Source organism: Marmota monax, unplaced genomic scaffold (assembly GCF_021218885.2).
Source record: "Marmota monax isolate L192 unplaced genomic scaffold, Marmota_monax_Labrador192_F-V1.1 WCK01_AAM20220418_F8-fsc00104, whole genome shotgun sequence".
Lineage (NCBI taxonomy): Eukaryota > Metazoa > Chordata > Mammalia > Rodentia > Sciuridae > Marmota > Marmota monax.
The window spans coordinates 4,112,897-4,124,946 of record NW_026693836.1 but is presented as its reverse complement, the minus strand read 5'-3'; the positions used below and the strand labels follow the sequence as shown (position 1 = coordinate 4,124,946).

Sequence of the window (12,050 nt, the reverse complement as noted above, 5' to 3'; positions counted from 1 at the left end):
TTCTCTTGATTTATTTGGAGGAAGCCGGAGGGTAGGTGACCAGCGCCACCATGACTCATTTCCTCCTCAGAACCATGAGCTCCCTGTCAGTGTGGGCTGAGGCCCACAGGGGGCGCTGAAGGCCTCTGGAGCGGAACAATCAGTGGTGCTGCCTCCATGCGGCACAGTGAAATGAAGCATTTATTGAGCACCCAGTATGTACGTTCTTTGGGGAAGAAAAGAGCCAGTGAGAGGGACAGAAGAGCCACTTTGCCATTTTATCCATTTATTATATACAATATTAAGGCACAAGTTTAAGCAGCAAAGAATAGGAAAATCTTTGGCTGACCGACAGCATCCACATTTGCTATGGGGGACACGCCATGTTCTCAGTCTCCCCCCCACTCTGTACACAGATCCATCTGGCTGTACACCACCCCTCAATGCAGACCAGCAAAAATGAAGGTGACAAAAGGTCACACTCGATGCCAGATTCTATGGGAGGAACACAGCACAGGACAACCAGGCACAGTGAGCACACGCTCAGGCAGGGGGTGCAGTGGCCTGAGGGCGCCATCATTCTGGTGGAACGCACCTGGCTCACCCTGGTGTCACAGAATTTTACACAGATTCTGTTAAGTGCCTCGTTGAGTAAGAGGCTCCAGTGTCCCTCCCTAAAAGGAAAACCACCTTGATTTAAATAGAACCACTGTGGATAAATCTGCTTACATTCTGCTTTGTAATAAATACTCACAGGTGTCTATCTGAGAACAGAATCCTAGGCAAAATTACATGTCAACACAACACTAGGCGTCAAAACTTCAGCAGCTGATACAAGAATATGCTGTATATGTACTGCCTTATATAGAGGACAGTGTTTAACTCTGTGAAGAAGCAAAGTTTCATGACAAAGAAACACCTCAGTCACAGCATACATGACAATAACATGCTCTTAAGTCTAACTCAGTTTTAAAGAATACCTACCAGATATTCATACTAACGAATATGCACTTACATCTGTCGTGTATGCAGAGATGTGAACACATACGAGGCATGGCAAGAGAACAGCCTTCTAAAACAGAATTCTCTAGAAGCTGCACATTCTGCTGAGTACTGTCCTTCCTTAAATGGGCACTTTGAGAGGCTCTGAATCCAAAGACTCATTCCAAGACACTTCAAGATCATTTTTAGAAACAAGAATGGTCTAACTTACTTTAACTGCAAACTTTATTCATTCACCTGTGCTGACAACAACTTGGGATTATTTCCAAAACTTAAATCCATCTTCAAAGGATGGAGATTCCTCACCTCTAAGGGGGAATCAAAGGAACATATATCATGTCCTGAAGGTCACTCTAACAGAGGAGTTCCCAAAGTGTTTTCATTACTTAGACAGCACTGCAGTCATCAGTATATAGTCTCCCAAAGGGACACATTTTAAAGGAAGATGGGGTGAGATGAAACACTTGGATTTTCTGAATATTAAGAAATTCTACTCACAACCCTAGAGTCATACCTCATATGTAAGCACTTACATGTACACATCTTAATATATCATTAAATTACTAAATAAGAAAAGGGTACACTTCTTAAAAAGGAAGAGGAAAAGTTGCTCATTAGTTCCAGAAGAAATTCTTTTACTGAAATGCTGACCTTTGCATGCTCCCAGCTGGCCAGTTTCTGGAAACTTCTTAATTATCCTTTCCATCTCTGTGGATCCACACACCAGAGGCAAATGCACTAAACAATTCTCACATCAAATGAAAACATTTCAAACACATGGATTAATTAGCATGAAAAAAAAGAAAAAGAAAAGAAAGTCAACATTTATAAAGGATATAGCATGGTTGCCTCAGGTTTGGGGATATGGAGAAGCTATTGGTAGATACTCTCTGGCTTCTTAAAGCCTTCACCATTAAAAATTCTCATAAGATCCCACTTGAAATGGCCACAAGACTCCTTTACGTACGAAGTGTACAATGTCATTCAGGAAACACGGAAAAACATGCTCCTCAGTTGCTCCAGTGCAGACATGGAGCACGACTTTGGTTTTGGGAAGCATATCTCTTTGCTCAGTATAGGTCCTTGCAGTCCCCATGTGAGCTGCCTGTCTTGAAATCTTTTAAACCCCATCTCTTCTCTACTGTCTCCTAGGACCCCAGCCCCAGTTATGTTTGCATCCCCTCTGGGATTCTGAAGGCTGTCAGGGAGGACAACTTCTCATACCCCCTGCACTGCAAAAAGGTGCTTTAGCGACTGCCTCACAAGGACCCAGGGAAAGAGGCCAACCCAGGTGAGAATGGGTAGGAGTAATGACTGGCTGCAGGGACATTCTGAAAGCCTCTTTCCTGAGCAACAGATTCACAAAGTTCTCTGTTCCAAGTTCAGAACTTATTTGGAGCAACTGTTTGGATATCCATTCTTAGCCCTGTAGACTCACAAGGGTTCCAAAGGGCAGCCCTCATGGGACTGTAGCCAGAGGGGCTCTGTCATCTCTGCCCTCCCAAAGCCTGGGTAGAACTAGGCAGCCCTACCTGGCAGGCATGGAGAGAACAAGTGAACTCCACACTGTCACTGGCCACCAAGCTGTGGGAAGCAGAAGGAATGCCAAGAAAAGAAAATGCTGAGCAAGTGTTCTGTACATGCTCTGAGATTTTTGAAAAACAATGTTTTTCCTGGCAGCTTAGCTATGTGAATCCATAGCAGTAATAGTTCTTGTGTACAGAACTAGCTAGTTAGTGAATGTCTAGTAAACCCAACAACTTCTAATATTCCATATCTCATACCCTGGCATCACACAGAAACGACCCGACAACCCATTCAAGGATGAAGCCAAATTACTCTGGGATACTTTCATGAAAAGCCAAAGTCTTATTTTACCCTTCATCTGGAGACAGGATCCTCAAATTCTATGATCAGATGTCCCTGGGAACTTCTGAAAAAGTCTAGAACTCCAGAAAATGTGAACATTTTTTTTTTATGTAACTAACTAATTTATCTACAGGAATCAAACTTAGGGCTTCTCTTGCTAGGTATTAAGCACTCCACCACTGAGCCACAGCCACAGCCTGTAAGTATTTTTCAGATATATTTTGTAGCTGTGCTCGGAATAGAACACAAAGATCTCCAGCTATGCCTGGTGTTTATGGGCAATTCTAGAAGTTTTAGGTCTAGTCCTATTTCTTAGGCCCTGAGAGGTGTGGCAGAGAGATATGTGTGTGTGTGTGTGTGGTGTGTGTGTGTGTGTGTGTTTACAAGCACATTACAAAGTCACAGAGAATCCAGATGAAGTGCTGCAGGTCATGTTTAAGGCCAGGAAACCTGTGGTTTAGGCTCCTCTTTAAGCCTTTGCTTTAAATCCTAGCTTGTCCTGGCTGTGAGGCTTTGAGGAGAGACTTCTCCCTCCTGAGCCAGTTTCTGCATTCCTGTAATGAGGACAGTAAACTTACCCCTGCAACCCAGGGAGATTTCACTACAGTGCTCACATATGGTCAGTATTAAAAAATACAGCTAGCATTCTTCTCAAAATCAGATGATGTAAGACATCGTACAGCACCTGTAGTCCCCTTGTCCTACAGGCAAGCTAGGTTTCAAGCAAACAACGATGCTGAAAAGTCCCTGGCTGTCAGGAGATCTCCCACAGAAGAAAACACATGAAGGCCAGAGATCCCCTTTCTCAAGGAGGGGTCATAATAGGTTAGAAAAAAGAAGACTGGCACAAGCCACACACAACTGTAATTGAAGCCCTGAAAAACGGTGTTTCCATCTGTATTCTGAAAGATCTTTGACGATGCAGGGGGTCCCACGAGAGCAAGCCTCATGCCCAAGAATGCCAATCTCGTGTTCGGAACATGCAGATCAGGCTTTGGGGGGAAACTGGGCTATGGCTCTCGGTTTTACCCATTGCTGGGGAGACAGCCTAAGTCTGGCGTGGCTCAGTCATGGCAGTGGAGCTGGCAGAGGTGACTTCCCATCATTGGACACTTTGCTTTCTGGTCTCTATCCAACATTAATAGGGGTACAAATGTCATTAAGAGAGTTAATTGCGATTCACTCAGCCTCATTCCTGTGAAAAATTGACGGGGAACAGAGACTGGTGGGATCCCTCTGCCCCATCCCTACCCTAGCCATACTTAACCCTTTCCCCACTGAGGAGGACTCTCCCATATACCAGGGCATGGAGCCAACTCACGTCTCAGAGCTGCCTCACTTTCCCATTCTGTACAGTAGTTGCTCTGATGTTCCATGTGAGACTACAGGAGAAGCAGGTAGCACAAAGCTCAGGACCCACCCCACAGCAGGGCTCGGAGCATTAGTTCCCAATCACTCTGTCATGTTAGACAGATCAGAGGCCTTCTGGCCAAGCCATGTGTTTCCTCCCTCCCCTTTTTGGCTCTCACCTCTTGTCTTCTTTCTGTTACCTCAATGTGGGGATGCTCTAACTTTGCCCAGTTACACTGTGATCATCAGTCCTAAAATAAGCTACCCAAGCTAAGTTTCTGAGTAGTATTGTCTTCAGTGCTCATTTAGGAGGTACCGAAGTCTTAAACCTAGGGCTTGTTCCCTCCCACCCCTCCATCCCCTTCTCCAAAGTAAGCATGAGGAAAGGGGCCTGGGAAAGCATGGATCCAGCTGACCTGGGAGAAAGATTCAGGACCCTGCAAGAGCAGATGACACCAGATGAGCTTCCCCTCTTGTCTAAGCCAGCATCTCCTGGATTTGGACGGGCACCTTTGTGAACATCACAGCAGGGGTGCAAGAGGCCCACTTCCTCACTCACTCCTGGCTCTTGTCCCATGGCATTTCTGTCTTACTCTGGATACACTATCACACAACTGAAACCTTGAAAAACCTGACCACATTGTATACATACTGGCCTGACAGATTACAAAGCAAGTTCATGGCAGAAGCTGAGGCAGAGAAGTCTATAGGCTCCGCAACAGCAGGCAGAGGAGTGTGCAGGGCAGGGGAGAGTGGTAAACATGCTTGTGAGCCCCAGATATAAGGAAGTAGTACAAAGGTGCCTGGCAAGATTCCCCATGCCACTGAGACGACTGTTTGTAAACTGTCATCCATTTCCTGCAGAGCTATCCTGAAAGTCTTACCCTAACAGAAAAATGGGATGTCAGGTTCCTTGCAAGAAAGATGACGTGAGACAAAAAAGCCAGTGCCGTGATCTTGATGCAAGATCTCACAGTGACCTACGGAACCCTCTGTCCCGTCAAAGCGGACAGTCAGCATGAGATTCACAGCTGCAGCCCACTGTGCAAAGGTGGAGAAAGCAGCCGGGAAGCCAGCAGGTGGCTTGTCCTACTGGCCATTATTACACATAGCAAGAAGGATGACAGTCAGATGCTGCTGTCCTAAGTCCCACACCTAAGGAAGGCTGTCATGTCTTAAAAAGAAAACAAATGACGGAACAATGAAAAAGTAAAATGAAAGCAAGTAAAGCAGAGAAACTCAAGAGAAGTGAAGGAAAATAAAGACCAAGATCATAATGCTCCCATCCTGTTTAGAAAACACTGCTGAATCCAGAAAACCTAAGAAGCCCATAAATCTCCTGAAAATTCAAACCCAAGAGGTAATTAGGTGAAGCCCACCTTTGAAATTCTCCATGACCCTGGACATTTCTTCTTGCTGCCAAACCTCCACACACTCATGGGACACCCCACAATGGTAAGGCGGGCTACATTATATCAAGATGGGCTCTAGAGATTTCTAGAAGGTTCTTCTTAAGCCAAACATGCTAAGAGGCAAGGAGAATGGGGATATTCCAAGGAAGGCCCATGTTTAGGTTTATCTATTTATAACCAGAGAACGGGGTATACACAGAGCCTTCCCAGGAGGTACAATTTCTATACAATAAAAAATTCCATTTCCTATTTCTTCTTCTTAACTTTGTTTCCAAACCTACATGCATCTTCTCCCTTCTGCTATATGCTCTAAAAATACATAGCTCTCTCTTCTCTCTGCAGTCACGTAGGTCTCTTGTTTTTAACAACTATAAAAAATGTTCTTATTAATCTGAAATCTTATCAGTTCATATCATTCCTGGTTTCCCATCTGCAACATCTTTCTTTTCCTCTGCCACTCTCCTTGTTTGTCAGTGTTCCATAATGACATTCAGCAGGGATGACAGAGTTAGATGAGAACTTCCATCATCTCTCCATCAGGGAACTCGGGCTTGTGCAGCAAGCTGCTCACGCGGCCTCTGTGCTCTGGTGACTTCCCGTGGCCAGAAGAGTTCTCTGCCAAATAGAGAGGGAATAACATCAGCATTCCTCAGGAAGAGCAGAGGCTTTATGAGCTCTCTCTACAACAAATTCATTTCAAATGCTGGGGCTCTCCTGGGAGTCTCACTCACCACAGAGTATTCAGGAAAGGCCTAAGTAATCCATCTCACAGTGGAAAAACGATGAGTGACTAGACCAGGATTCAGATACAAATGAAAATGAGGACCTTGATGGAAGAGGATTAAATGGAAAAGATGACACTGGGCCTTTGTGCAGAACCTGCACACCCACTCTCCTTCCACTCAAAACCACCAAGCACTCCCTACAGGCTAGGCACTTCTTACAAATTCCATTTCTTACTTGGAAAAGCATATCCCAAGAATTACATCTACAAAAAATGACAATACTGAATTTACCTGTCCGTTTTGGAGGGTGAAAACAAAGACCACACCCCCTTGGAGGAAACAGGTAACACATGTCCCCAAGGAATTCCCACCTCCTCCAAAGAATTCCTGAAAAGAGCTATTCCCAGAATTATGATTGTCCAAGGCCAAGTCTACTCTTCCCCTGGACACTTTGGACTCACCCTCCCTAGCTTTCTTCTCTTAAATATTTAAAACAACTCATAAGAATTGGCCCAAGTGCTGTGGTGCAATTAAAGCAACTCTGAGTTCACTCGACTTCCCTTTCAATGAGCATGTCTTCCATGGAGGCCTGGATCCTTGGCAAGTTAATGCCTTGAAGGCACCATCTATGAACCTGGGGACCAAATGTACTGGAGGGCACTCATACCCTAATATCCCTCAGAGGTGCTGTCCTCACTCCTTCTGGGGAAAGTAAACATTACAGGGTGGACTGGAGCTGGGTGCTCATTTTATATGGTAATGACTTAGGAGTGTCTTTGCACATTTTATCACCATGATGACAAAGAGTAAGCAGAGCCTATAAGTGCTGCTGCTCCCTCTCCAGCTCAACAAAAACCTCCTTCCCGGGCCCACATGGCTCAGTGGGGTCTCGAACATAGAGGACATACCGGTTTTCTCTGTAGTCCCTTTGGTGGCTGGGTGTTTCAGGACGGGGCTGTTGGAGGGGGTGGTGCTCAGCCTGCCACGGTTGGGGAGCGAGGCCATGTTGGGCCACAAGAGTTCAGTGCTCTTGTCAGTCTGGGTGCTGCTGTCCTTGCTGCCTGTCTTCACGTGGGCACTGCTGGCTGACGTTACAGAAGCCGCAGGGGACAGTATAGAGGCCGGTGGAGTTGGCAGCAGAGGGGCAGAAGCATGCTCATGGTGCTCTTTCCCCAGCAGCAACCCTGAGGGCAGAAAAAGAGTTTTTTTCAATGATATTCTTCTCTTTTCTTTTAAAAACTAAACCTGGAAATTGTTTCCTTCTTGACTGAGGATTGCTTCGTTCATTGATTGACTCATTCACCAAGCACTTAATACACACTTTCTGTGACAAACACTGAGAGAATAAAAACGTGAGCGACTCAGTCCCATCTCTAAAAAATGGTAGTTTTTTTTTTTTTTTCTGCAGAGGAGGAGGAGTCATCAGGTTATAATAAAAGTCATAGAATGAAATTATTCATAGGATGGTGTCCACAAACAAATAACATGTTACAGGAAAGAGTGAGGAGACTCCTGCAAGGCTTTCTAGAGACCACACTTACTTTACCCAACATGTCCCGTGGAGATTCTGGGGGAGACATGCTACACCTGAGGAAACTTAAAAGGCCTCCCTGGTCCTAGACATGTTCCCACTGGCCCTTTGCTTTTCTGAGATGCTGCTCTGTCTGGGCTGTGTAGTATGTATCCCTTTCACTTGCTCTGCCTTTGATCATCACATAGCACATGAGATGGGTGTGACCTTCCAAGACGTCAGTCAATCTGCTGACAGCAAGACATTATGAAGCTAGACTCAACTCCCTGAAACCTGACCTCTTGCCTCATTTGAATGGCTTATCCCCAATAAAACTCAGGTTCTAGGTATGCTCACTCTCTTTCTTGCCTGCCTTGCCCCCTTTGTGGGAGCTGTGGCTGAGGAGTGGTCACTGAACCCAAAGAAAAGGTACTTTTCTGTGTCTGTGTCTTCTTTAGTCAGCCAAAATTCACTTGGAGTGACCCTGACTGGTCAGTCATGTGTCTCCTACTGCCAGATTCGAAAACAAATGTCTTCCCTGGCTGGGACAACCACCAAGTCGTACATGTTATTCCCCCACAGAGCTATGGCCCCCAAGAAGAAGGAGCCAGCTGGGCTCCTGGAAAGGGCCACTGAGCCTTGTCCTTGACCTCCCCAGAAAGTGGTGAGGCTGGGGTGGGAAAGAGGGCATGCTGGCTTGGAGGAGGGAGGTGTGGAGAGCAGAGGCATCTATTTTCCTCAGTCTTCCTACAAAGCTGGATAGGAAGGTAACTTTTCTATTTTTAAATAGAGCACACATTTCAGAAAAGTGCCAGCACTCAGAACTCTGGTCTATAGGAGAAGTGGTAAGCACAATCAAGTATTTGTTCATTTGTCTTAGTAAGGACCCAGCAATTCAGAAGGTATTCTTGCCAGAGCTGTTCAAGGTGCCCATTCATAACTCAGGGAATTTCAGTGTGACCATGTTATATTTCTCAAAATGCAACGTGCCTGGCAATTACTTGGCTGTATGGCTATAATGAAGAAATGATGCAGGAACTGGGCCTGAGCTTCTCTGCCTTTCTGTCAGTCCACGGACCACACTTTGAGTAGTAAGGGCAACCGGCCTTTCAAATTCCTTAACCAGGGTTGCCTGGGCATCCACTCTGCTCTCTAACTGGTCTAGGATAGCGAAGTATCCTTGGGATGGTGTTTGATGATCCCAGCTGCTGTCCTAGGGCTTAACACATTATCTTACTTTGTATTCCACAACTTTCTTGTGAGGTAGGTCTTATCCTCTGTCAACAGAGAAGGAAATGGAAGCTCAGAGAAATTAACTTCTCTCAGCTAAGAAGCAACAGGAAGGGAGTCAAACCTAGCCATGCCTGATCTGGAGCTCAGCCTACACTCTTTCCTCCTGAACCTGCCTGGTGAAACTCTGGAGTCTGACAAGATGTTCTCAGGGTGAATGGGTTGAGTAAATCACTAGGCAGCTTCTCTCCTATGAGCCTCTGAGCAGTAAGGAAGGTGGACACTGTCATCTCTGCCTCCTCCCAAAGCTGATCAGGTAAGAGAAGACAAAAATGTGGGGGACTGAATGAATGCCTCTGCCTGGACCCTAGGGGTCCCTCCCTGTTTTTGTGAGACATGGACACCAATTACAATAACAGAGAGGAATATGGTGCAGACAATACAGCCACTCTTCCTTCAGGTCAAGGTCCGTGGCTCCCAGACCTGATTTAGAACTGCTAAATCCTGGGGAAAAGACACTAGAGTGTTTGCCTGGCTGTAGGTCAAAACATGGGCTTCTCCCAGAGACATTTCCACCAGAGCTGAGCAAATTTCAAACTCCTTAACCAGGGCTGCCTGAGCATCGCCTCTGCTCTCTCACTGGGCTAGGATAGCTAAGTGTCCTTGGGATGGGGTTTGATGATCCCAGCTGCTGTCCACACATGTCCTCTTTGAAGTGAATTTCCTTTGAGGGCAGGGGCTGCTACGGCCACCAGTGGAGGGACTTCAAACAGTGATTCTAGCTAGGAGCCTTTGATCCCCCCAACTCTGTTGGGTTCATATGGAAGCTCTTATCCCCTCTGGAACAAAGCAGCCAGGCTCCTCTGGGGTCCTGTGCTGGGGAAAGTTGGCTCTGGGCTCAGCAGAGAAACAAAAACACACACTGACCCAGGTACATGCATCAAAGAAGGGCCAGATCCCTGGAGTTGCCAGAATGCAGGGGAAGGGAGTAGAGCGTGTGTGTGTGTGTGTGTGTGTGTGTGTGTGTGTGTGAGAGAGAGAGAGAGAGAGAGAGAGGGAGAGAGAGAGAGAGAGAGAGAGAGAGAGAGCGAGCTGCCCACTTCCTCTCCTCACTAACCCAGGCAGTCAAGGAATACTGCCCTCCCTTCAGGAAACCCACTTCTGGCTAGGACCACACTTGTAGAATTCTCAAAATTCTGCTTGCACAACAACAACAACACAGCAAGAGCCACCACCTCACACTTGAGAGCACTTCCTCCAACATGCTTCCCCGTCATCTCACATGGCCTTCCCATGCCCCATGGGGCAAAGCAGGGCAGACCTGAACTCTTTCTAGACACAGAAGCAAAGGCTTGGAGCAGAGCCCAGTTCAGAGGCCTGATATATCTAAGCCTTTTCTATTAGGACATTTTGGCGTGTCACCTCAAATTTCAACAATAATGACATGGGTCCACTTAAGGCTAACAACTACTCTGCTGCCTTCAGAATTTACACAGGGCTTCCACATAGCCCATTTAATTTCTACAACCAAAGTATGACTGATTGTCTGTCCCAACTTACAGAGGAGTAAACTAAGATGAGGTAATATTTAGGGAAATTCCTGTGTCCCACAAATGGCAGGAAGACCGCCTCTCAGTACTTGTGTGATCTTGCTTTCTAGATCCTGGTCTGAAGGAGGAGTGGGGCTCACCTATGCTGCCTTTCCAGGTCTTCTCTTCCTTCTTCTCTTCGGCCAGCTGGTTGCTGGTAAGTGAGGTCTGGCGGGAGTGTGCCCCAGAGGCCGCCGCGATGGACGGGACAGAGCGAGCTGGCCGAAGGCTGGAGGAGTCAGTCTTCCCAGCATCCTTACGGGATCGCTGCTGGAGGACTTTAATCATGGCATCCTTCTCAATGATTTTGGCATGGAGATTCTTAATACTGTGAAACAAATCAAAACAGTCATAATAAAGTTTATTTAGTTAGAAAAATCTGAAACATATTTCTCAGGTTGTCCTGGAGACTTAAACTGAAACTCAGGGTGGAGGGTCAAGTACAGTACAAGTCTTCAAATATTCAGAATTTTCAAATTGCATAAGGTGGGTCTTTTGTAGTAGGTCAAAAGGGCATACCTTTCTCTGACACCTCAAGAGAGTGGGACTTCTGGGAGGTGTGGTGAGAATGACCATGGCCACCTGCTAGAGACTCCCTGGACCAATGTGCTTGGGACCACATTTAGCAGGTCTAGTACGGGAAGCAACAGAGGAACCCAGAAACTAAGGCTCAAACGGGTGAACTTCTTCACATTCTAAGGGGAAAATGAAGATATGGAAGAAGGTTCTTTTCCCTCATGGATGGCCCAAAGTGGGAACCAGAAAATACCTGAGTTCATTTCACAACTCTGATAGTGACTACTGATGGCTCAACCATGCAACCCTATTTTCACATCTCCACAGGTCCTCAGGTAGTCAAGTGGGGCAGGCTAGTTTTATAACGTTAAAAAGCCGGCAGGTAATCTTGTGCAGCCCCACAGGGAATGAGTTAACCAAGTTCCTTATCTTTGGCTAGAATATGTAAACTCTGGCTCAAAAACCTCTGGATCTTTGGAATAGAATTGGTTTCTCCTTTCCAGCCCATAAAGTCTGGAAGGTAAAAGAGATGTACACCCAGAAATAGCACAGGCATCTAAATTCTCCCTTCCTTACACTCAGCCTCCATCCTAAAGCCTACACTGACTTGCAGCAATGCCCCCAAAAGCACCAACACCAGTCCTCCTGCTAAGTGAAGCCACCTGCTTAGGTGTGAACCTTTCCCTTCTCTCCAGGACAGGTGAAAGTCTTTGGAGACCTCAAGCTCACAGAATTCAGAACAGGCCAGAGAAGCAATCCTCTCTGAAAGGGCTATACTGGGGGTGCTATAGCAGCTGATGGTCCCACTTGGGTGAAGTGTAAGCTGTCAGAGTGGTGCCCAAGGGTTCCACTGCACACAGAGGTCCCT

At 46.3% G+C, this 12,050-nt stretch overlaps 1 protein-coding gene across 3 annotated transcripts in view; it reads right to left on the bottom strand.

The window, feature by feature from the left end:
* Positions 1-248: 248 nt before the first annotated feature.
* The window catches only part of Amotl1 (angiomotin like 1), a 156,532-nt gene continuing 144,730 nt past the window's right edge, over positions 249-12,050 (bottom strand). For all 3 annotated transcript variants that reach the window (XM_058584971.1, XM_058584972.1, XM_046462348.2), the window contains 3 exons: positions 10,768-10,994; positions 7,246-7,521; positions 249-6,227 (listed from right to left, as the gene is read on the bottom strand). In XM_058584971.1, the coding sequence (XP_058440954.1) occupies positions 6,121-6,227; positions 7,246-7,521; positions 10,768-10,994 (610 nt within the window). In that variant the 3' untranslated portion in view covers positions 249-6,120. The remainder of the gene's footprint in view (positions 6,228-7,245; positions 7,522-10,767; positions 10,995-12,050) is intronic.